This window comes from Sarcophilus harrisii, chromosome 4 (genome assembly GCF_902635505.1).
Source record: "Sarcophilus harrisii chromosome 4, mSarHar1.11, whole genome shotgun sequence".
Lineage (NCBI taxonomy): Eukaryota > Metazoa > Chordata > Mammalia > Dasyuromorphia > Dasyuridae > Sarcophilus > Sarcophilus harrisii.
Window position 1 is genome coordinate 263,821,466 of NC_045429.1, and position 27,402 is coordinate 263,848,867.

The 27,402-nt window shown below is 33.3% G+C and overlaps 1 protein-coding gene across 7 annotated transcripts in view; it reads right to left on the reverse strand.

The window, feature by feature from the left end:
• The window catches only part of CD2AP (CD2 associated protein), a 179,822-nt gene that overhangs the window by 55,224 nt on the left and 97,196 nt on the right, over window positions 1–27,402 (reverse strand). For 5 of the 7 annotated variants that reach the window (XR_004233679.1, XM_031964742.1, XM_031964741.1 and 2 more), the window contains exons 7-13: window positions 25,097–25,184; window positions 24,704–24,798; window positions 13,684–13,788; window positions 8,405–8,441; window positions 4,834–4,896; window positions 836–1,004; window positions 264–406 (exon numbers count right to left, since the gene is read on the reverse strand). Coding sequence is in view for 6 of the 7 variants with exons in the window: in XM_031964742.1 (XP_031820602.1) it covers window positions 264–406; window positions 836–1,004; window positions 4,834–4,896; window positions 8,405–8,441; window positions 13,684–13,788; window positions 24,704–24,798; window positions 25,097–25,184 (700 nt within the window). In the remaining variant the exon portion in view is untranslated. The remainder of the gene's footprint in view (window positions 1–263; window positions 407–835; window positions 1,005–4,833; window positions 4,897–8,404; window positions 8,442–13,683; window positions 13,789–24,703; window positions 24,799–25,096; window positions 25,185–27,402) is intronic. The other 2 variants (XM_031964743.1, XM_031964744.1) reach the window with 2 other exon arrangements.

Consider the following 27,402-nt stretch of genomic DNA (forward strand, 5'->3'; position numbering starts at 1 on the left):
TTTGAAAACAGGATGAATTCTGCCTTATGTGTGACAGTTTCTTATGTCTTATGACTAATTAGAAATACACTACATAGCCGAAAATCATTTAAGTCATTCAATCTTCAATTCAATCAAAAATTTCATTTTTTCAATCAAACGTCATATAATATGAATATACACAAGCCATCATTCCACTTTTTACACTAAATATGTTGGGAGTTTAATGAGAAGCACATTTAAAGATTTAAAATTTTAAGAGATTATTTTATTTGTTAACGTACCTGTATCTTTAGAGCCCCTTAGTACAAATGAATCTAGGTCTACTGATTTTGGTCTAAGAGGTACTTGTTCAGAATCTAACTTTGGTTTCAATCCTGGCTCATTTTCTGCCTTTGTCGAGAAGGGAGGAACTTCCCCATTGAGCCTAAAATGAGGAAATAAAGAGACATAGTGATCATTTAACATGTGTGAAATAAAAAAAAAAAAAAAAATTAAACAAACTAATACTGTTTTCATAAAAAAGTTAATATAAACTTTTAAAGGCAAATAATATGAAATTTATGTGTAATACGATGCTTTTTCTGATGCCTAAGTTTAAAGATAAATTTTTTTTTAAAAGATTCAGGCAACTTACAAAAAAAAATAAAAATGGAAATTTAATTTTATTCTTCATATTCTATAAAACTAACTAGTATAAATATAATAAATATCATAAAGGCAATGATATTTTCATCATAATTTCGGATATAAGCTTAGTAAGATTAACGTAAGAAAGTTACTTAAAAAAAAAAACTCAGTTAATGGAATTAGTTATTTGATGGCAGAAAAATTAATTTAAAATGAAGTGACTTACTTAGAGACAGGTGGTGGTGGTGGAGGAACTGGTTTTTCAGGTCGCTTTGGATACATCATCCCTGAGGATCTTAATAAATTGTTGGCTTTGTTAGGAGGAATAGGTTTCTTGGGTGGTACTTGGGGAGCAGTTGGCTTTGAAGTTTTCTGTTCCAGGGATGATTTTTCATCTATACAAAATTTTTTTTAGAAATAAAGTAAACATAATCCAAACTATTTAGGTTTTCTGAGAGCTACTAAATATATGTACGTATGTTTATGTTACTAATTCTCTTCAAAACAAAAACCAAACCAACATATTTATCTACATATCTATTAAGTTAAATGACTGTAAATGTGCATATATATATGTGAATATATAGAGTGCATACATATACATACATAAATATAATTTATCATATACAAATTATACACAATTTATACATTATACACACACACACACACACACACACACACACACACACACAATTTTTCTTGAGCTAGTAGGCCAAATTCTTTAGATTGGTCACAAATTTAGAATTGGATATTATGAAATTTACTAAATTATATATTCTATTTCCTCAAGTTGTAAAAGGACTGTTAAAATGTTGAATTCAAATGTGATGACTCTATTGCTCTTGATGGTTAAAAAAAAAAAAAGCCTGTTTTATCTTTCAGATATTTTATTCATCTTTTGTCCGTAAAATTCAGATAGTTTATTCATCTTTTGTCCTATAGGACACAGAATCTCAAACATTTGTAACATTTCAGATTCTGTGTTCTATAGCAGTAAATGATGTAGAATGGAAATCAGAAGAGATCTGATTCTTCTTTTTCAATCATTTTCAGTTGTGTTCAACTTGTAACTCCTTTTGGAGTTTCTTGGCAAAGATACTGAAGTAAGTTGCCATTTCCTTCTTCAGTTCCTTTTACAGATAAGGAACTGAAGCAACAAGACTAAGTGACTTGGCCAAAGTGACACAGCTAGTAAATGTCTAAGGCCAGATGTGAACTCAGGAAGATGAATCTTCTTGATTCCAGGCTTAGGCACTCTATCTGTTGTGCCACCTAGCTGCAATAACATCTGTTTAGATATAAATTAATCCATGGGAGGTGATAAGATCAGCAAGTACATACTGCAGAGATCCTGGCAATCTGAAAAATCCATGTAAAAATTTTTGGCCTTCCCTTCATAACAAAGAAGTCTAAATTTTTTTCTTTTTTTAAAAAAATTACCATACAATATTACACATATTTTATGCATTTTCTAAGTTTCTAAACTTTTTCTATACTATTTGCTGGACTTCATGTGCCAGCTGCAGTTTCAACAAAACTTCCCAAATTTCCCACTTGATTTTTCTATGCCAACCTAAATATATGAAACTATGATGGATAAAGTTGCTATATGGAAAGTATAGTAAGTTTCAACAAAACTCTCCAAAATTTCCACTTGATTTTTTATGCCAACCTAAATATATGTAACTATGATGGATAAAGTTGCTATATGGAAAGGATAACTATATAGTTAGAACAGCATCTACTATAAGGAGGTTAGATTGGTTTCTTCCTTAACAGTCAAGAAAATCATTCTAAAGACTTAACTGATTCAGGGATAAGGTTTGAATCATTATTGTAGTTTATAGGTCACCTGAGACATAAAAAAATCCAGGCCATTCTACAGGCTTCATGGAATCAATATATGACTAAGATTTCTGACCAAGACCAACTTCCAGAGGAGACAAGGAAAACTGACTTTTATCTGAATCCATGCTATAACTTTGCTGAATATCTCTTCCACAATATTAAATTCCTTCTAAAAGAAATTATATGGTCTAGAAATTTCATTTCTTATCCTAAACCTAAATCATTAGAATAACCTTGAATCTGGCTTAGAACATTCAGAGTTGCCAGGAGGATTAGTTTGGAAAGATTGAAATGGAGAAAGACCTGTGAGAAGAGGGAATCCTGGGGTTAATTACTACAGAAAGCCTGGCTTCCTGTGGCACTATGCTTGTCAATACATACAGCACATCATCTAAAAAGACCAGAGAATACAGAACAATAGGCAGGCAGATCTGGAATGTGTCAATAATCTGAAGAACTGGGCATATGGACCAAGGTGTCAAATGTACCCCGTCTGATTTACTGAAAACGTAACTAAAGAGATGAGGTGTAGCTAAGTTAGATTTAAGCAAAGTGAGTTTCTATTCCACTCCAGAATGTGTGGCATGTCAATAATTAGCATTTATGGAGCACTTTAAAAGATTTACAAAGTACTTTATAAAAATTAGCTCATTTACCCTCAACAATCCTGGAAAGTAGGTGCTATTACTATACTCATTTTATAGATGAGGAATCTGAAGCAGAAGTTAAATGCTATTAAGAGAGTCTGAGGTAAAATTTAAACTGGATTCCACATCCAGTCTCTATTTATTCACTTACTGTACCACTTACCTGCCTATTATACACTGTCACAAAAACCTTCAGACTGGAAGTAACCTACACCTTCCCAATTTGCAGCAGTTAAAGTGGCTTCAAATTTATATGTTGTCTAAGCAAAGTAGATTTTAGCATTGGTTCTCTGGCAACATCTTCTTAGTTCCTTTGTTTAAGCAAAGGTAAATGAATAGTAATTTTATAATGGATGTTTCTAACCTTGGAGGTTAAGAATTTGTGATTTGGGAGGTTGGGAGATCCAAAGTATTTGTCAAGTGATGCTGTCTACATTGCAAGAAATATCCTAATATAGCTATTTCAGCTATAAGAGAAGAAAATCATGACAGAAAAAGGAAACTTAAGTCCTGGCTTGGCTTATCCAAAACTAATTACTTCAAAGGACATATTCAGAGTTCAGATATACTGCATGGCCAGTAACAAAAGGCAAATGGTACCTGGCAGTTTCAAATGGACCACAGAGGTTGAAGGTTATCACACTGATTGCTGAGGCCATCAGAAATGGCCTCATTTTTGAAGGCACCAGCAGTCTCATGGGCAATGGTTTGGGAGGGAAGAAGGAAGGGGGAGACTGAGGAGAGGAATGAGGGGGGCAACATTAGAAGTAATGTTAGCCAATACAAGGTGGCCAATCATAACTCTGGTTTACTATAACTCTCAATTGAACTGATACGGTCTCCATGCTATGTAGTTAGGAACCATAGGGCATAAATTCCGTAACTGCCTTTAATCCAAGGTTAAATTGTTGGGCAGTGCCTTGCTTTCTAACAACAAGATGATGAAATCATCTCCACATAACTAGATGGTGGCTCCTGCAAGAAGAGGTGGGAAATGTCTGTGGAAGCCTATTAAAGGGGCAAAGATACAGTATCACTTTCCCTTTCCTATGGGACTGGGGGAAAGGAAGAAACTGGGGGTGGGGGGTGGGGAGGGGAAGGTGGAACAGACAGAGGAGGAGAAGTTTCTGGCTGGTGAGCAAGAATGGTGGTACAAAGCATATCTTGGTAATGACCCTGACACTAATTACACATGAAAAAAGATAATGACCTCTTGTTAACTCTAATTGACCTGTGATAAGGATCACTGAGTATAAAGGAAATGTTGTCATCTGTGCTATGATCCCAATGTTTCACATGGACCACAGAACACAGCAATAAGCAGGCAGATCTGGAATGTGTCAATAATCTGAAAGATGGAGGTGGGCATTAAATGAATGGGAATGAGAGAGCCAATAGCTGGGGTTGGGAAATAGGTTTTTTTCTTTAGTAATTAGAGGTTTGAAATCACATGGATAAGCAGAATAAGAGGAATATGCTAATCATTGAAAAATAAATCTAGGCAGAGTTATCAGTGGCCAGAAAGAATGATGAACACAAGTAACCTAGGAGATAAGTTAGCAGCCAAAGTCTTCTATTTTTTTTTTTTTTTTTTACAACTTAGATCAATGTTCTATTCTCTTACACTAACTTAAGCTTTTCCAATCACCATAAAAATTCCTTCACTAATTACATTAAACATTCTTGCAGTAGTTACTTTTGCCAAAAAAAACAAACAAAAAACCCTTACCCTTTTCTTCAAGCCTAGAAGAAAAATATTTCTTCTCTAAAACTGCAGGCTCAGGCTTGGGAGCTAAAAGAAAAAACAAAAGCACCAGACATTTCATTGGCTGTTTATAATTGCAAAATACAATCATAATTCTTCCTATACTTCATAACAACAACAACAAAAGTTGAGCTTTCAACTCTGCATAGATAGAAGGTTTAAGGGCATATCACTAGACAACAAGTCAAAATACCTGGGTTCCATCTAGTATTGGCTCTATCATTAGAAGTCTCTAACTTCAGCCAAGTCATTTTTTTCTCTCTGAGCCTTAGCTTCCTAATCTATATAATAAAGTCATTGCACTTGATGATCACTAAATCACTCTCTTCCACTTTTTAGCACTATTTCCATGAAATTGACTTTGAATGCAAAACCTGTTCTTCTAAATTGAGTTTCACTATTCATAAACATCATTAAAAGTTTATGTAGAGGAAATATAAAGAATGATATTTCTTAAAAGTACATCACATCCAGAAATAAACTACATAGGAATTCTAAAAAATAATCCTCTGAAGTCAAGACTTAACTAATCAGAGCACACAAGAACTATCTGAAGAATTCAATCTCAATGCACCTCAGTTTTTATAACTATAAATGAGCTAACTTTGGTTTCATTAATCCTTGATTTAAAAAAAAGATATAATAAAGAGTATTAGATGGAGCAACAGTGAGACAATGTGAAAAAGTAAAATAGCCAATAATTCATGTTTTCAAAAGATTTCTAGAACACAGCTTGCATTCAACGTAACTGACAGTTATTTCCATTTCCTTAGATTTGAGAAGCCTACTTTATAAAAGCATTTCTCTCTGTTTTAGTTGGTCTACAGTATCACAGAATTAGGAGGCTCAAAGACCATCCAATCTAAACTCCTTGTTTTATAAAGTACTTAATTTCATTAATTAAGTGTATAAATTAGCATTCTTGTTTATAAGTGAATTTCTATTAAGTTTGATTATTGGGTTTGGGTTAAGTTCTACTGTGCCTAATCAGATGATTAAAAAATCAAGTTTTTATACACTAACTGGGGACAGGATCTAAAATCTATGCGAGTTGTATTAAGAAAAAACATACAGGGAGAACTAAGTCAGGTGGGCTTGATTTGTCTGTCTGCCAAATCTTAATTATAAAGTGTAGGTGCTCTACCTTAAAGACTAGTGCTTTCTTCACACTACCAAAACAGCTTGTTTGTTGCATTAGTAAACAAATCTTAGACTGAGAATAATATAAACTAAAAAGAATGACACGTGTGTGTTTTAAAGTAGTCTCATGTTCCTCTTTGCCCTTCATGATTTGGGGTTGATTTTCTACCTTCTGCCTTTGCAGTCATATCATCAATTCTGCCTGTGCAATTGTACCATCAGTTCTTTCCCTTTTCTATTCTGATTTTCCTTATTCCCTTTATTCCTCTTTTTTGATTAGCATCCCCCCAACCCCTGCAAAGTCCTCACAACTACCTGGGTCTTTTTCCCTATCTTCTCAGTTCTTAGTTTTATTCAAGCCGTTCCCCATCGCATTCCCCCTTAAGTCACAATCCAATTCACATATATCATTAGCTAGGCTTCATCACCAATGCTACAAGGATGGTGGTAGCTAATAAAGATAAATTGAGGCTCAAAATAGTGATAGAATAAAGGAGGACAAAGTACACAAAGATTAAACTATTTATTATTAGCAAATGGAATTCTTAAGGCAAAACCGAAGTGAAAGATTTGAGAGTCTAGAAGATCTATGTTCAGAGTAACAGACAAGGATTTCCAAGTTCCCATTAGCTCCTAAGAAATAGGCAACAATAAAAATTATTCTTCCACAAAGAAGAAATGTCTTGGCATCTGGGCAGTAAAGTGACTACTATCCCTTCTGATCCAAACCTCACAAGGCATTTTAAAATAATGGCAAAATAAAGGGAATGAAGAGCAGCTAGTTGGCACAGTGGACAGCACCAGCCCTGAAGTCAGGAGGACCTGAGTTCAAATCTGGTCTCAGACACTTGACATTTCCTAGCTGTGTGACGCTAGGCAAGTCACTTGACCCCAACTGTCTTAGGGAAAAAAAGGAATAAACTAAATTACCTAGAAAGTCCTTATTCAGTCATTTTTCAGTCATGTACAATTCTTTGTGATTTGTCTTTTTTGAGTTGTTTTGATAAAGACAGAGTGGTTTATCACTTCTTTTTCTGGTTCAATTTTATAGATAAGGAACTGAGGTAAACTGGGTTAAGTGACCAGGGTCATACAGTGTCTGAGACCAGATTCAAAGTCAAATCTTCTAGGTCCAGCACTCTATCTACTATGCCACTGAGCTGGCCCTATCTATAATAGGGCCTATAGATATCTACCTTAGCCTATTCAACACAGTATGATTTTAATGACAAGGAAAAGGTTCCAGTTCCAAGAGAATTTTCTTCTACCTATTGGCTATTTGGAATTTCCATAACAGAAAATACCTATCACTGAACATTTACAGATCACAGTATCTTAGAATTGTAATAGATGTATGTTAAAGGTCACATAGTCTAATCTGCTTATTTTACAAAGAAACAGATCCAGAGATGAACTATTTGTCAAAGGTCACATAGATTATGTAGCATAGTGGAAAGAACACAAGACCTAGATTCAGGAAATATGTGTTATAGATTCTTGGTTCAGATATTTAAAAGATGGAAAAGGCATTTAATCTCCAAAAACTCCGTTTTCTCATCTGTAAAACCATGTCAACAATAATTGCAGTGCCAACTTTGGGGTTGTCATAAGAAAAATGCTTTATACATCCCTAAGACACTGTAAGTTTTGGTAATAACAGAGCTACAAATGAAACCTAGGTCCATAGGTCAAAAGCATTATTTTCTTTACTATAATATTTAAACTGTTTAAACACACCCACACACACACACACACACACACACACCCACACACACACCCTACAATGACTTACATTGCTTGTACAAGTTTCAAAATTTAAAAGACAGTTCTAGATTTTATTGGAAGAGGTAGAGTGTTAAAGGGGAGTTGGGGAAGAGATATTTAAGGAAGGAGAGGAGAGAATGCAGATGTCACTGAGAAAGAAATGTGAGCAGAGATCATAGAAAAAGTTGTCTTTTTCATGTTAACATTATTCCTGGACAAATAGAAGATATTCCTAGTATTATTCATATTCTATTTGGTATCTTATTTGTAATTATTAAGGATCTAAAATATTAAAAGATATAAAGACAAAGTATTATAGAATAAATGCCACAAGGCAAAAGCATTCACCACTGGATATCAGAACAATGACCATCCATCACTAAGAAAAACATCTGTAATTTAAAAAAAAAAAAAAAAGCCTGATAGGAGAAAGTCAGGCAAATTTTGAAAATATCTAACTAAAATTCTTAAATTTTCTACTGTTGTGTGTTTCAAAGATTGATTAATTCTGCCAGAGAATATACCATTTTAATGACAAGAATAGAAATAATGACATTTCATTAAATCTCATCCTATTCCTATGTTCTTTCATACAACATTACAATGAACAAAATAACATATTTTTACATACCTGGACCTTTGGAAGGGGGTGGTGGCTTCTTTGGTTTCTGTTAAAATAAATTAGTAAAAACTTATTAGTACATAGCTTTTTTTTATAAAAAGTTTGAGCAGTTCTACCTGTGTCAAAACAATGTTACTAAAGAGGAGAAGGTGAGAGAAAAGGAGGAAATAAGGTGATGAGAGGAGAAAGAAGCTTGCTCAACTGGAGAACTCCCAAAAATCAGAAAAAAAAAAAAAGGCATAGTGAGCCCCTGCCAACTGAACAAGTTTATCCCTGGTCAAAAATCAGTTAATGGTTTCAAAAAGGAATGAGTACAACTGAAACAGAAATCTACTTTAAAGTCAATAATCCTGAGAATAGTGGAATAAAAATGCTATCACTCACTGCATTCTGAGTTTTTAAAACTCCCAACTACTGCTTCATCTCTTGAGATTATAAAAACAGTTCTTAAAGCAAATATATATATGAAGGTAATTTTATCTAGGGTAAGAATCCTAACAACTGGCAGCATCTTTAGCATGAAGTAATATTTAAAATACAATGAATATTAACCTGATTAATATTCAATATATTTAAAAATACATAATTTCATAGCACAATTAAATTAAGAAGTGGTTATTAGGGTTTCTATTTACTGATGTTTGTTTAGGTAGTTTATATTTTTGTAAATATACATCAATTTTGTTCAGTCAGATTTACTGGCATATAATTGGGCAAAATATTTCCCAATCATTACTTTGATTTCTTTGCTGGTGATGATTTCAGAGTTTTCATCTTGATTGGATCTTTGTTCTCTTTTTTCTTTTTAAATTAAATTAACCAATAGTTTATCTATCTTATTGCTTTTTCATAAAGTCATCTCCTTGATTTATTGGCACAAAAGCTATAGCCCATAATTTTGGGTATGTCATCTCACTGTTTTCATTCTTAACGAAACTGTTTCTATGATTTGTTCTTTAGGATTAGTTTTCAATTAATTTCCACTGCCTTTGCTAAGTGTAATTTTTACTGCATTATGTTCTAAAAAGAATACAGTTAATATTGCTGACTTTTTATATTTAACTGAGGTTTTTTATCCTCTATTACACAATTTATTTTTGTGCAGGTGTCATGTGCTATTGAAAAAAAGGTGTATTTCCTTTTTTCCCCATTCAGCTTTCTTTCCAAAGGGCTGTCATATCTAACTTTTCTAAAATTCTGTTTACCTCCTTAGTTACTTTTCTTATTTTTTTGGTTGGACTTATGGAATTTTCAAAGGAGACAGCTGAGGTCCCACACTAATACAGTTTTGCTATTTCTTCCTGTAATTCACTTCTCCTTTGAGAATTTGGATTGCAACAATTAAATTAAAAATGGAAAACCAAGTTTTTATTCAAAATAAATGCTTCAAGGATGCTTTAAAAAAAAAAAAAGTTTTAAGCAAAAGCCCAGATTTCTATTAGACCTACACAAATTTCCTGAAGCCCTTGAGCAGACCCATTTTTAAAAAAAACAAACCAAAACATACAAAAATCAGGGACAAAATCCCCTTTGCTCCACAATTCTGGCCCATTTGACAATTCCTTTTCTTCTTTACCTTTCAAAAAAGTTTTATGATTATTTCATGTTATCTTTTAGAATACAGATTACTGTACTTAGTTTTTCACTTAAGTAGGATAATATGACTAAAGTAGTAAAATTCACTGTCCATCATCTCACTTTGTTTTCCTTCTTGGTTTTCAGATACAACACATCAATGGATTTTAAAAAGAGAGAAGATTCATGAGATAAGAGGATAGAAAGTTTAATTTAAGAGTCAAGAAGAAGAGCTGAGCCCCAAACCTAGCCTCTGATATAACATACTATCTCTATAATTCTGGGATAGCTATATAATTCTCAGTGCTCTCAGGCAATGAAGACTTAAGTTGCCACTCAAGTCCAGGGTTGTTTCATTAAATAGAAAGAGTTTTCACCATAGGGAGTATATGAAAACAATGAAATTATGTGTCAAATTAAAACAACGACAAGAAGAAGAAACAGAGACAAAGAACAGATGAACTGATTCAGACATCAAAATAGGGACAGGAGATGTAAACCAATACAGAGTGATAGTCTGGAAAAGAATTTAACTGTACACAACATGAATAGCAATAACATCAGTAGAGAAATTACTGAATGATGATAGAGGGAGAAATTAGAAAGTGCAATGGAGATAAAGAGATACTTTGATCCTAGGATCAGTGTATTGAAATTATGACTGAAAGTGCAACCAGAACTAAAATGACCAGGAGGGTCACCAGGAGAGATCTAGGTATCAGTAAGTGTTATAAGAATGAAGAAATAAGAAGAGAAAGGGTGAAGATGAAAGCAAGTTTATTAATTATAAATTGGAAATTCAGAGAACTTAAAAAAGGGGATGTATAGCTCTAGAAGAAGGAGGGTTAATGATGAGAATGAGAAAATGAGCAGTTGGCTATGGGGAAAAGGATGAAGAAGTCACTGGTTCAGAATCATTAACCCTCTAAACCACTGAGGAATAAGGAATAAGCATTGAATAAGCACTGTGTAGGACATCTCTTTCCCCTAACACCTTTTATAGTTCACAAAAATACCAAGAAAAACACAAAAATACCTTGAACAAAATAGGAAGTCAACAATTGGGGGGAGGGTGTCTTATTATCAAATCTTGTTCACTTTCCCCTACTCATTGATAATCACTGCCATTCTATTTGATCTAGTTTGAAAATTATTTTAATGTGTAAATGGGGAAATACACATATGAATGAATAACATTCCACCTTCCGCACTCCTTGACCATTTTACTGCTTTTTCTCCATTTCTTAAATGTTTCCCCTTCAACTTTTTCTCTCAATTTTCTCTGGATTTTTTTTAAAGAAAGAGCTCAAATCCAATTTTCCACAGGAGGCTTTTTCTGGTCCTGTTGTCGCCACTATAAGTGCCATCTCGCTGATATTACACTGATATTGTCTTTCATCTAGTTTGCACATCTGTTTTCTGCATGTAGTTGTTTGCACACTGTCTTCTTAATTAGAATGAAGAGTCCCTTTAAGGTAGGAACCAATGACTTTGCCATTCTTTATATATAGATATAGTCATTGCTTACTCATGCCTCAAATATAGTTAAGTGCTTTAATAAATGCTTCATGACTGACTGATGAAAAATCAGTTAATTAGGGCATCTATATTAGAAAGCACAAATGGACTGGAATTAAAAAAAAAAAAATTACAGGATGGTGAAAATGTTAGCCAAATTACAGTTATTTATATGGTGCTTTTCAAATAAGGACATATAAAATGCCACCTTTTACTATTATTATTGAGTTTGAGATTTGCCATTTAACTTGCATCAACAAAGTAAATCCCCTAAACTCTGTGGAGTAGCACTCATTTTCCTCTTGTATTTATTTTATATGAATATACATCCATCTGTTAAAATCTAAAGATTATTTTACTTTCTGTCTTTTGGCTTACCAATATCTATCCCTCTGACTGTTCCTTGTAATGAATTATCCATAATCAACCCCTTAATTATGAGCATGTTTTCACATCTCTGCTCTAGTCCTCTTTTCTACTTTTGCCAAGTCTCTTATCTCCCCCCATAAGGTGCAATCATCATCTCTATGCAAATGATTCCTAGGATTAATAATGTGGTTATGGTCTCTATGTTTTTCTAACTAAAGTGTCACTATAAATAACTCAAACTCAACATATCTAAAAAAAGAATTCATTATCTCTTTCCCTCAAAATCTGTCATTCATTTTCAAAACTCTAGATTTCAGATGAAAGAACTACTATCCTTCTAATCTCCCAAATTCACAAAATTAGTCATCCTAGACTGCTCATTCTCCCTCACAAACCACATCCAATTAGTTTGAAAATTCTTATTAATTCTATATCCCCAACATACTGGGAGGTCAATAGCACAAATATTCTTTATCCTCATTTCACAAATAAATAAACCAAGACTAAGCAGTTAAGTGATTTTGCCCATGGCTAAACAGTTGGCAAGTATCTGAGGCACAATTCAGTTCTGGTTCATGTGACTCCAAATCGAGCACTGGTCCACTACAAGGGGGGTGGAACCTTTTTTCTGGCAAGGACCATTTGGATAGTCATGACATATTTGTGAGCCATACAAAATGAGCAACTTATAAAACTCAAGCAATGGGAGATTGTTGTACCTAGCTTTCAGCTCATCATCACCTGCAGCTGCCTTAACAAATAATTTCATGGGCTCACCTTCCTAAGCCATTACACTGCAAGCAAAATAGAAGTAATGAATGATGGAAAGAAAAGAGAAGGGAAAGGAGGAAGAATTTATTAAGCGCCCATTATATGCTATACACTGTGCTAAGTGCTTTACAAATATTTTGATCTTTTCAATAACCCTGGTAAGGAGGTTTTAAGGCCACATTTGAACTCAGATTTACCCAAGTCCAGGTCTAGCCCTCTGCCTATTATGTCACCTCCTTTACAAACAATGTAAACAAACATCTTACTCAAAAAATTTTTAAATTAAGGCTAGTAATAATTTGTGAAGATCTTGTTTATGACCAAAAGTTTTTATTTCCATAATTGGAAAGAAAAACTATTTAAATGATGTACAGCAAAAACATACTAGTTAATAAGTGTGCCTATTTTAAGAAACTTCCAAAATGAATCTATGAACTTATAAAACAATTAATTAGGAGACTGTTCATGTTAAAGGATTCTTTGCTGTACAAAAGATTTAACTTTAGGGGCCTGATAGAACCCCTTCTATTATTCTGTATATATCTTGTATATAACTACAATTATCTACATATCATCTCTTGGAATTAGAACTAGAAAAGACAAGAATCCATTACAATTCTGTACTTTACGGAAGAAATTAAAGGAAAAGGATTTTAAACGACCTTCCAAAGGTAACAACAAATAGAACCTGGATTTAAATAAGGGTCATTAGAGTACAAATTGAATACTCTTTTGTAGTATATTCTTGTGTATACTGGAGATGGGGGGAGATAACAGGAGGAGGTGATAACAGGAGAGCAGGGGGAGACAGAGAAAGCACTTATGACAGATAACTTTTTTCAGACAAGTTGGGGATATTGGTGTGTAATACATTCAACCGATATGTTTTTATAAATCTTGATTGTTTAAAATGTAATTTAAACAAATATATAAACCAGTAGCTTCATATTATCACAATTCAAAGAAAATCCTAACAACATATTCTTGAAAAAATGGTGGCAAAATATCTTTGCTATAATTGAAAAATTACAGCCAACCAAAAACACTTTACTTACTGGAAAGTCCTTGTCTTGTTCATGTATCTGAATAGCAAAGTTATCTGGAAACACTCCTTCTTTACCATTAAGTTCACCTTTCCACCATCCTACTTCTCCAGTGTCCTAAAATTAAAATAAAAGTTATACTTATTACTCAGGAAAATAGTTATTAATTGAATTGAACTGAAAAATACACAACTTAATAAAACTTTCATTCAATTTTATCAAGTTTTTACAAACATATCTCGCCCAAAAAGATCATTTATAGCATAACTAAAATAAGAGTTGTTTGTTTCTATTGTTTTCTAAGAGAACAAATTATGACAACACATTTACCAAATTAAAAGAAGCCACTGTCTATTTAAGTCAAGTGAAAAGAATTACCCTAAGAAAAAAAGTTTGATCTGTTTTTTATTATTTTCAGTTACTAAAATATTTCTCAAGACCAATGTTCAAAAACACTTTTCCCAAATGTAGGAATTAGAGCAATTAAGTAGCTTTAACAATTTATAAGACTTGTCTTCCACTAAAGTCCCTTTTAAGATTAAAATTCTAAAAAAGTTCTAAGAACAAGTCATTAAAAAACTACTAAGTTCAGGTAATTCATTATCTCCATAACTTTTCATAACATTTCAGGAAGATGGGGAAAAATTATTTTAAAAATGGAAATATTTCAAAGATAATAATTTAGTAACAACTGAAGTAGGAAAGGAAATGGGAAATAAATCAATATATAAGAATATGTTAAACATAAAAAGAAGCATTATAACAAATTCAATTCACAAATAATTCAACAAGTTGAATTAGACTAGTTTTTAAAGTTCATTAATTTCACCATTTTAGTTTTTGAATATAGTAATAGCTAACATTTATATTTGTCACTTTAAGATAGAAAGTTATATAAACATTGGAACCTCAAGAAAAAAAAAAAGACCTTGAAACAATTACTTTAAGTCCTCATTTTACAGATGAGGAAGTCATAGATGTTACCTTTAACAGATTAAGTGATTTGTTCAGTCACATTGCTAATAAGTATTGGGGGTAACATTATGATTTTTCATTTTTATACACAATAGGACAAAAACCAGCAAGTGGTGTGTAAGGTACATCCTAGGAGTAATATACTGCTCAAGAGAGTAAATATGTAATATTAAAAAGATATTTCTCGTTTACCATGAATTACTATTAACAAAATGATGTAATGGATGATGTAGGGAAAAAAAAATCCAATCTAGTTAAGGTAAATCCAGATATTATATTTTCACTTTCTGAATTTGTAATCAAAACAAAGACACCAAAAATTGGAAGTGGTTGGGAGGAACTAATAAGTAAAGCTAGGATTTCTGAATGGACAATTCCAGTAAAACATTTAAATGTTAAGAGCTTTTGATCATAATAGATAAGAAGACAATATTAATGTTATACAATAACAAATAATATTAATAATAATAAAAATCACTTTTAAAGGACGGCTCCCATCAAGGGATTTGGGGGGGAGGGAAAACCCATGCTGTCAATGCTATTTTTCACTAAATGTTTATCACTAAGATAATTAATAGTTAATTATCTAGAATGCCAGCAACCCAATTCAAAAACATTTCAACAAAATTAATTTGCAACAAAACGCAAATGCAATGACTCAATTTATATTTGACTATCTACTTGCCTGAAGTCTTTAAAAAAATAATCTAAAATGAATTTTACTGACAGATAAGCAGAAAAACATAACTAGTTATAAATAGCCAAGATTTTAAACAGTTCAAAATTCCTCCTTTTTGATGTTGCATCTTACATACATACTTCCTATTAGCTTTGTCTAGTAGCTCAGTCATGGAGTAGATCTTAAAGAATAGAATGTTTATTTTCCTATTGAGTTTATGCTCTAAATATATCATACTAGTCAGATAATTATGTACCCTGCCTGGCTCAAAGTCAAGCATAGAAATCTAAGACAGATGTAGAAAAATTAAGAGAGGCTACAATGTACACAAAGGAGATAAGCAATTAAGAAGAGATGCTTATTAAGTTCATTTTTTTTCACTTTAAAGAAAAGATAATTTTATTATGTATAGGGGGGAAAAGTATTTGAATGTGATTTGGTTCAAGGATCAGCAAATTAATGAAGACCATTAACATGTTTCATTTATGGTTTGCCTCAGTTCAATTCTCTAGTTTTTATCTATTAATTATGATGATGATGACTATTGTTGTTGAGCTTGAGGAAAGATAAATCCATTGATACCATAATGAATTTTCATACAAAAAGGGTGGCTGATTAGATTAACACATAAAGTGATGAGACTAATTGAAAAACTGCATTTTGAGTTGTAACCATTTTGTAAGAGATTTGAAATCTGCTCACTGGTTGTACCTAAACAATCTAATTGAGGTATTTTAACCTGAAGAAATCTAGCTTTTGGAATCCTTGGAGAGACTAATTATTGCATGGCTGAATGGGGTCTGAATATATTCCCTTCCTTGATCAGAACTGTGATTAATTTGATTCTACACAAATATTATTTATCAAGTGCTAAGTACTCACCACTGTGCTAACTGGACAAGTACAGGAGATAAATGGTAGCCTGAGATTGAAAGTGCTAACTAGGTTACTGAGGTTTTTCTGTCTTCATTTTTATAATTGTTCCATAGTTGATCCTTTTAAAGAAAATACCGATTTATTTAGGGAAGCCATCTTTCTGTGTATTCAGGGAGATGTGGGCAGACAATTAAGCAAAGGAGGAAGCTAAAGGTACACTGAATAAAATAAAGGTTGTTGGTTTCAGCTAAAAAGTTTCTGGAACAGTATTAAATAGACTAACTTCTGCTTGAGGGTATTACTTCAAATAGGAAAGAACTAGCTATAGCTGCTATCCTTTCAAACACCAGTAGCTGGTCCTTCTCTGGTACAGAACAATCCTTATGTTTTGTTTCTCACCGAGTTGCATACATTTGTTGGGGCTATAAGCATGCCTGCTGTTGAAAGCATGTCTAGCCACATTCATCTTGTCATTCTAGCTAAATTTCTAGTCAAAATGTATGGCTATGATCGAATAAACTCTAGGACATTTGAGGTACCTGGCAGCTAGGTGGCACAGCAATGGACTTGGAGTCGGGGGAAACCTGAGCTCAAATTCAGCCTGTGTGTGACTCAGGGCAACTCATATGACCTTGTTTGCCTCAGTTTCCTCGTCTATAAATGAGCTGGAGAAGGAAATGGCAAACACTGTAGCAGCTTTACCAAGAAAACTCCAAATAAGATTACAAAAAGTTGGATATAACTTAAGATGGCTAAACAACAGCTGAGATACCAATGAACCATTATGCCATTCCCTAAAAGACCTTGAGTCAAATCACCAAGCATTTATTAAGCCTTATTACTAACAACAGGGCTAAAAACAAGAAAACACTCCCTCTATTCTCAAGCAGTTTACAGACAACACATAAAAAGAAACTAGAAGGGTAAGAGTGGGGCAAGAATGTATTTGGGGAGGGGGTGGTAAAGTACAAACAATTGGGGGGGGGGTGGCAAAGTACAAGGAAAGGAGTGGGACTGGTCTGGGTTCTCCCTCAAAATGGAAATTCTAAGAGTGACTCAGCCCCTAGAGAAGGTGTCTGCAGGAGAAATGGAAGAAGGGAGCTAAAGTAACAGTGGCAAAGTCCATAGAGGCAAAGGAGCATGGCTCTAAAATTTTCCACTAGCCTTCATAAAGGGGGGAAAAGAAACCCTATCTCTGCAAATAGTGAATGGAACTGGGGCAGGGTGGTAAAATAGGCTTGGAAAAGAGAAGAAAAATACAGGTGATAAGGTCTGTGTAGCAATTCCTAGTTTGAAATAAACATGACAAATTCACAATGGCCATTCTTTTTGGCAAAAGGCAGAAACCTGGGGAAGAAGTTACAGAAAAAATAAGTGGTAAAACAGGCCCCAGGAATAACAAACATGAAAGAGTTAAGAGAGCATGTAGTTAGCAACGAAAAAAGAAAACACTAAGTTCCCCAGGGAAACTCACAATCAGGAGAAAGAAAATACTCCAGGAGGTAAAAATAAATAAATAAAAAATAAATCACTGACTAGTATATTAGGATCCACAGATGAGTTTGGATGACTAACCAGAGTTAACTTGAATATGGTGCCATTAAAGGGAAGACACTATGAGGGAGAAAGAGAGTACCTCATAGGGATCTTAGTCCTAAAAGGAACTTAGCAAAGAGCTTCATCCTAAGTAGATCTTTTTATAGTGGAAATATAGGCCTTGAGGTTTCTTGGGGAAGTAAAGGCTAGAACTCAGTGAAAGAATCAAAGAGCCAGAAGAAAAGTACCTGGCAGACCTTGCCCATTAAGTTAAAGCAAAAGACAAGAGTAGTAAGCAAGGAAGCAATATTACTAAGAACACTAATAGAGAAGTACATAGTGTGAGTGATACCATGAGTCAACAGTTGATAAAGAAATTTAAATTATAGGTAAAATTAATTATGGCAATGAAAAAGTTAAAAAGGGTAGAAGGAAAAAAATGGCATCAAAAAGGCAAGATGAAAGAAGTATACACTGGATATAATGCAAATAAAGGGATGAGAAAGGTAGGAATTTAGTTTTTTAAACTATTGCAAGGGCAACTATATTAAAAGGACAGCACTATCAGGTGGGAGATGTTCTTAAAAAATAAAAAGTTTTATTTATAGAGGTAAATCACTGGCATTTGATAGTGGTACCCAAGGATACCAGTGGTAAAGAATGATAGGAGGCAGCAAAAATAAGTAATAAGAACATATAGTGAAGTTAAAGCAGATTAGGCAATAGATACAAATAAGAATAGACAAAGGGGACTGAAAAACAAGAGAATAAGATAGTCTGAAAAACTGAAAGGAGAGATAAAACTACTAAGTGATATAACAAAAAAAGTAAATCTATAGGACAATTTCCTTTTGTAAAAAAGAAATTTAATGACTCCCCAGATTTTGGAGTCACAGCTCAGACTCTTATCAAAACCAACTGTGTTATACAGGAAAATCATCAATTCATTTTAATTGTTCTTCAATTCTGTCTGACTCTTCATGATCCTATTTGGGATTTCTTGACAAAGATACTTAAATGGTTTGCCATTTTCTTCTCCCATTTTATAGATGAGCAATTGAAGTAAATAAGATTAAAAGGCTTGCCCCAGAATCACACACCTAGTAATGGTCTGTGACCAGATTTTAACTAATGAAGATCAGTCTTTCAGATTCCAAGCCAAGTGCTCTATTAATTGTGCTATCTAGCTACCTTAATTATCATCATATGCCTATGTATTTTCAAGAAATACATGTCCAATATTATTAGTCAATTCAACAAATACTTAGGTGTTTATGACACGAATGGTATTGTATCAAGAAACAGAAATACAATAATAGAAATCTTTATAACAAAGATTTAATTTAATAGGAGGCAATTCAACATGTACATTAAAACGATTAAAAAGTAGTATGTAACTACACCAGAGAAAACACTTTCAACTGGAGTATAACAGGAAACATGAAGGAGATAGTACCTGAGTCGAGTCCTGAAGGAAGGAAAGTGTTTCAATCAGCTAACAGAGGAAGGAAGTCTATACCAGGAATGAGTGAGCAAAAGTAAGACAAGAACAGACAACAAAAACAGTCCAGTCTATTTAGAATGTGGGTACATGAAGAATAGAAATAAATGCAAGCTAAGTTTGGAAAACTATACTCGAATTTGCAGCCAATTTGGAACAGAAGAATCAGGAATTTGTACAGAGTAAGCAATTTAAGATGCTATAATATTCAGTTGAAAACTTCTAGGGAACTGAAATAAAATGATTGCTCTCTATGAAGAAAGCATAAATATGAGAAAATGCAGAGGTCAAAGCCAATAGGATTTAAAAACTGACTAATGAAAAGAAAGGGAAAAGCAGGAAGATTAAGAGTCAACAATGACTGTGAAATTTTGAACCTGGATTATTGGAAGGATTGTGGTACCACTAAAATATATAAAGAAGTCAGATAGAAATAGCAAGTTTTAGGGAAAAATTAAGTTTGGTTTGGGAGAACTAACTAATTTGGTTTGAGTATTAATGGGACATTAAGATAGAGATATATATCGGGCAGCAATAATGTAAAATGAAAGCTCAAGATAGAGGGGAAAAGTAGAGATAGGAAGAATCATTCATATAAAGGCAATCAGTAAAATCACAGGAATGGATAAGATTGCTAAAATAGATAGGAGGAAAAGAAAGAGAAGAAGCGGAAGGAAGGGAAAGCGGGGGGAGGGAAGGAGAATTTTTAAAGTACTATGTTAAGCTCTGGGGATACCAAAAAACAAGGAAATATTCAAGGACCCTATAACTTCACAGAAGGAAGAGAAAAATATAAAGGGGAACACAGGAAGTAGAATCTATGTGTCCAGATCCAAGAATGAAGTCCAAAATTGGTTGGAGAACAGGCTGCATAGTTTAGAATTGAAAACTAGGAAATGAGAACTGGTTGCAGGCAGCAAAAAGTATATAATTAAATCACTCAGAATCTAGAGTGGTATCAGGAATGGGGCTCAAAAATTCTTGTGGAAAGAAGGTGAGAAAGGTAGCCTGAATGGACATCACAGGGTTTGGAAGTCAAAAAACCATAATGGTAAAAGGTCACCAAAGTAAAAGGACAGAAAGAGTTTCAAGAGGAAATGGGAGTGAAGTGTCAGGAGTTAAGTAACAAAGTGGTGAAGAGAAGGCAAGGAGGATTAGATAGGTCCCTACTAAACTTAAGAGAGTTCAACTGATAACATTAGAAGTGTCTAAAGAGGTAAACAAATTGATGAGGAAATGAAGCTGTAAAGTGACAGTGAGCCTTCTCTTTCTAGAAATTTAGTAATGATATATGGAAAGAAAAGATAACAGCCCAAGGAGAAAGAGTCCCCTCCCCCCCCAAAAAAAAAGTTTTCCTTCTTTTTATTGATAAATCCTAAACACATTTAAAAAGAACTAGTAGAGAGAGATAGGATATGCTAGAGAGAATGTGACTGAAGAAACAATGCCATGAAAGACATGGCAGGGGAATGACATCAAGATGTTAGAAGAAACTAAAATGTCCACATCTTTTAATCCAGAGATTCCATTAAAACAGGGATGGGAAATCATTTGATTTGACTCTGCCAAAGCAAATGCAGATGACAACCTCCCACTGCTCTTTTAAGTTAATATTTTATATGGCTCATGAATAATATTATAAATATCCAAATGGCCCTTGGCAGAAAAAAAGATTCTCCATCAGGCCCACCACAAGGAGCCCCTGGGGGGAAAAAATCCCTATAAGTCATAGATATAAGGTTTTTTATGTGATTATTATTAGCATTGTATATATCAAGAAAGAAACTGGGAAGCACCTTTCAACTGAACACAATTGCTGACAAAAAAATTTTAAGAACAATGAAGCAGCATTAAAATAAGAGTCCAAGTACCTAAAGTGGTTAAGAAACCATTTTACTGTGACCAAGTGAACCATGAGAAAGGATTCCACTAAAGGTCATTTGGGTAAATGATTTTTTGCTACAACTTACTGGATCTTCTGAAGGCCAGTCATGATTTCCTGATGCATTTAATATAGGATAAAACTGACTAATCATGGTACAGGTTCCCTCTTTATGAAGATGAAGACAATACAATTTTGTAAAACTATCTGTGCTACAGAAAAACCTCAATTTGAAAGGAGAAGGAACTTACTCGGTTTTAGTCAGGAGTTTCAAGCAGCCAATTCCTTAATAAAAGGTACAGGGATGAGAGGAATTTTATCCCATTTCCATGTTGTTTTATAAAATTCTGGATGGTAATGACATCTCCAGAAGCTACCACCACACACCTTAAATTTCTGGTGGATTCTTCCCCTTCCCCATTAACCTATAGTGTTATTAAAAAATGACTTGGTGGGGATGGAGGAGACAACACTAATAGATGATTTCATGTTTCAAACCAGTTATGGGGATGTGAGGAATAAGCCTTATATGCCACAATTGAAAAACTGTCTTGGAGCTATAAGTCCCCAGGGAGCTTCAAAAGGGAAAGAGAATCACTCTGAAGACAGTCTAGGAAGACAAGATAACTCCTTGCTTGGCTAGTGGTAGGGCTGTAGCTGACAGACCATAGATTACTTTTACAAGTGTGGGCCGATTTGCCATTATATGTCAAATTGCTAAAGAACACATAATTGGGAGGTAGTACTATAAACCTGCACAGTTGCACACAAGAAAAAATTATCATTGGCAATACTGGGAAACAGATTAATTCAAGTATAATTCTCTAACTATTCTAGGTTTAGAATTTAACATTAATGCCCTGCTTTTTAACACATAATTGGAATGTTATCCTATTCTTATAGGCAATGATAGAATTACTGTATACCACAAGGAATCTATTGTTCTTTTCAGCAAACGTGATAGGCTGTGGGGCTCTCCATTTGAATTTTCTCTGAATATGTAATAAAACATCTAGCTAATAAAAAGTGGGAAAAGGGTATCATTTCCCAGCAATATCTTAGACAACTTAGAGACTATCTCCAGTAACCTTATAAAGGGGAAGATTACCTATGGGTCAGGGTCTTTCTGATTTAAATATATATAATGGCAAACCCCCAGTACCTATAGGGCTTGATAACTTTAATGTGACATAAAGCATGTCTTACTTCACCATGAAGACTAACAGCATTACATAAAAATATTTACAACAGCTGTAATAGCAAAAAATTAGAAACAAAGTTGATGCCCATCAATTAATATGGTTAAAAAAAAATAAAACAAACTGTGGTAAATTAATGCCTTTATTACTGTACAGTAAGAAATGATGATGCATGGAAAAACTTTATATAAGCAGGCAGAGTAAACAATAAAATTAATATATGCATAAAACAATATGCACACTGCACTATTAAATACAAAAGAACTATAAAACACTAATATTTGAATGCTACAAAATTACAAAGACAAGATGAAAAGACACCACACACATATACCCTCTCAACTCACACACTCCTTTCCAGGATCATTGTACATATTTTTAGACTTATTGGTCTTACCGGTCCCGTCCCGTTCCCCCTTCATTTTTTTGAAAAATACTATTTATTATATAGGAAAGGTTTGCTTTCTGAGAGGAGGAAAGGGGAAGTTTATTTGGAGATTTCAAAAATTTATTTTAAAATGTACAGAAGGGGAAGGAATTTCAGAAAGGGATAGAAACCAATAGAAAAAGAGATCAATAGACAGTAGTTGCCTCTATTGTATAAGATTTAATAAAATTTAATTTAAAAATATATAAACATTTACTAGTTTCTTGTTTCTTACATGAAACTTTTGGTTATTCCCAAAATGTTAGTAATTATTGGTGTTTCTTAAGAAAAGTTCATAATAAAGGGCATTAAGAGGGTCACTAACATAAATGTTGAAAATCTATGGGATTAAATATAGTGCCTAAGTCACTAGGGAAGATGGAAGAATCTTACTTAAATTCCATAGATGGCAGCAACAAAAATCAGGAAACTGGAATAAACGTAAAGAAGCAAAGGCTTTTTTAAAATAAGGGTGGCTGAAGAAGAATTTCAAAATGGTAATAAGGAAGTAGTACACTAAAACTCTGTCCAGACCATTCCAGTATGTTCTTTATAGTTTTTGTTCTGTTTGTTTTTCTTTTTTTAAACCAATTCCCAATCATCATTAATCTATACTCCATGCCCTCACATTTACTGAGAGACTGAAGAAATAGACAAAGAAGCACTCAATATTGGAAATGGTTGCCACATAGGTGGACTTTTCAGGAAAATACTAGGTTTTAGTAAGTGTAAAAACATGGAAAGAGTACAGATAAACAACGATGGGGAACTGGTTAAAAACAGAATAGTAACTCCAAAACACATAATTAAAGGCATGAACAGGAGAAGACTACAGAATTGAGTAATACTTAAAGTTAGAATTTAAAAAGAACTAATTAGGTTGGAGAAAAAGGCAAAAATAGGATCTGTGCTTAAAATATCAAAGATTACTTTCAAAGTAACAAGGAAGGGCAGAAGTATCTAATATAGTAAAAGAGGCATTTGGAGTCAGAAGACGCTTTAGCTCCAATCCTATCTGCCATTGTCTACTTTTGTAAGCATCAACAAATTACTGAAATTCTTTGTGCCTCAGATTTCTAAAATGTAAAATGAATGGAGAGAGACTGATGAATCTCATAGAAAAGAATACACAAGCCACCTAAAGATAGATCTAGCCCAATTCCATCCTGCTCTCTCTCATAAAATGCAAATGCCCTGGCCAGTGTTTAACATTTTCCATATTCTAGATCTAGTCTACTTTTCTAATTTTACCCCACAGCACTCTTCTTCAAATACTTCAGATTTCAATCAAACTGGATTTGTTTCATAAAGCTGACAAGCTTTTTTTCACCTTCATCTCTTTGCATTCATTCATAAACCCATCTTGATAGCTGAAATTTAGTGACTCCTCATATGTGTCTTTTAGAAACCTTTTTTAAAGGTGGCTCAATAAAAATGTTATCATCTCTATGAACCCCCCCCTCCCTGTTCTCCAAATCTCTATGTATCTACCTTATACAAATTTTCCTAAAACATATTATCTGCACCACTATTATGGTGCCACCCTCACATTGTACTGTGTATATTATACTCCTTTCTATAAATACAATATCCCACCAAATACAAGGTAAGATATCTGAGGATAAAGACTTTCTTTGTCTCTGTGTCCCCACAATTAACAGTGAACCTTGAAGAGAGTTAAGTCTTACTAAATAACTGTCACATTGCTGAATGTTTTCAAGTTCCTTAAATATTTCATTTAGAGGTATATATTCATAGTTTAAACTAAACCCTATGAAATTACAGAATCCTCTAAGATGTGGTTCTAAGGTACCAGAAAAGAGTTAACAAGAACCATAAAAGCATGTGAAATTATGCCATCTTTAAAGTCAATATTTTAAAACTGGAAGAAATCATATTCTATTGTGAAAACTAGACTAGTGACACCTAAATAACTGACGTAACTGAAATGTCATACCTTACATATCAAATGGATGATTTCCCCTTCTTTAAAAGAAAGTTCATCGTCATTAGCACCTTCGTAGGCAAATAATGTTCTACAATATTCCTTAGCTGAAAAAGAAAATTGGCAGGGAGGGGAACATCAGGCTAATGGTTCATTATATGAATTCATTCATTCAACAAATATTTGTTAAGTGCCTGTTATGTAAAAAGGCACAGCAGTAAGTGCTATGAATAAAAACTTGATAATGTCTACATTTTTATAATTAATTTTTCTTAAATGATATCTAATTACTCAAATCATATGTATCCAATATGTCAGACACTGATAAACAAGAATTAAATATTTAGTTATGTTTCCAGTTTATGGAAAATTTAAGGCCAAAAAAATGTAACACATTAGCCTTACCTTTATATTTGCCTTCAATTTCTGCTTTTGCTACTTCTACATTCTGATACTGTGCTGGTCTGAATCCTAGTGAATGTGTAAATAAAGGCTAGAGAACACAAAATATATTAATGATTTAATAAAACGAAGCCAATAAAATTAAGATTATAAAACTTTCAATTTAAAGTTATTCTACCTACTCTCTTTAAAATAACTGATATTCTTTTCTATATGTGGAAATTTTATATAAAAATACTAGAATACGTAAATAAACAAAAGAAAGTTTATTTGATTTCTTAAGCAATACACTATTCAAAAATAAGATATAACTAATTAAGAGTATAGAAATATAACAATTGTTCATGTGTGACTGGCAGTATATCTACAATATAAAACTTACTATATCTTTAAAATGAAAAAGAAATCTTTAGAATGAGTGAACCATAAAAAATTATACTTTCATTATTGTGGAATTATTTTCTATTGAAATGGCATTAAATTACTAATTTTCCATAAATTATCTCTTATGATGTCTCTTTATATTACTAAGACTAAGAAGAGTTCAATATGATGTTTTAATGCATATGTTGTTTTCTTTCAGGTTTAAATTGGAATCTCTTGTTAGGGAGAAAGCAAGATAAAGGGGAGGAGAGCAGAAAGGAAGGAAAGTAGAAAAGAGGAGGGAAGGAGGGAAGACATGAGAGAGAGGAGAAGTAAGAGTGGAAAGTAGGGAGGGAAGAAGTGAGGGAGAGAGGAAGTGAGAAGGGAAGGGAAGGAGGAAAGAAGTGAAAAGAGAGGAAGTGAGGGAGGAAAGGAGGATTTATCAGGTACCTGCTATGTACTAGGTACTACGTTACTTTCCAAATTATCACCCTGTAGGTAAAATATGATCAGTATATCAAAAGGCCTTAGGAGGATTCTGTTTTTTTCTCTATCAATGAGAAATGAATTATGGATTGATCTAAAATCAGAATTAAACTATACTTTAGTATAGGAAGAAAATAAGATGATAGTATTCTTGTCCCACTGATATGTTCAAACCTTTTCAAAACCTTACATTTAACTTTATCGAAGTTTGTATTTAACATTTGGTTCATTTTCTCAATTTGCGTAGATTTACTTGCATTCTACTCCTATTCCAAGAACCTTGATCTCACCAACACTTGCATTAGAAAAATAGGAGGAAAAAAATGCTATAAAGAGAATCAATCCCAGAGTTCAGAACTTAAGTTCAGCCTGCATACTTTTAATTGGATAGTGATACAAATGATAAATACAGCTCTGTCAGTTTCTAAAAGCAAAATTAGCTCTACTTCCTGAATTTATAATTTTGGTATAATTAAATATATCCCATAAATGAATAATTAAAGTATCAATCACTGTATTCACTACTTTTAGATAATGTTACTACTGAAGGTGATCATTCTTTATGAAAGAATGACTGAAAAAGGAACATTACCTGAAAAAGGAACATATGATATACCTAAAAGGAATTGGATGTACAGTTTAAAACCTTTTAAAAACATAAGTAGGCAGGGCAGAGACAAATCATTTTGAAATATTCTGAAGGTCATAATCCAAGCAGATTTGTCCTAATTCACCACCACAGAAATCAGCATTCAAGAGCCATGTCAACACAAAATATTGACCCTGACTCTTCTAATTATTTGTCTTTATGCATAAAACCTACTGTCTAGATTCATTTTCCAATAACTAACAAAGTTTTCACTTTAGTATACGCTTCCCATTCCTATAAAACCAAACTCCTGTCAAAAAATAAATCACCATCACCAATCTCAACTGTATACTCAATCATTCTGAAACACTCTCAATTCCTACAGTAGTCCAATTCAAATCTATTCTCCTCCTTTAACTATGTCCTCCCCAAGATCTGCTCCATAATTAACAAACTTGCATTCACTTTAATCCTCTCTTCCTTTTTTCCATTTATTGGAATTCACTGAGCCCTAGCTGTCTCCTGATGACACTATATGGTCACCCTTTCCTGTACTGGGTATTTCACTTTTACTCATACCCACAGGGATGGGATTCTGCTTTCTAACACTACCTCCTTCTATCTTCAATTTTATTATTTAGTTCATCCTTTTAACCTTCACAGTCACAAACATTAGTTATTTGTTTATTTCCCTTATTGTATCATACTTTTTCTTCTCTTTATCCCATCTTTTTTTTTTAAACCAAGAATGTAGAGAAAGAGAAGGAATGTTATAAATAGTAGTAATTATTATTGAAATGGTCTGCTCCAACTCTATCGTACTTGAGATACTCTCATTTAATCTGAAAGTTTTGGATTTTGTTTAAGACAT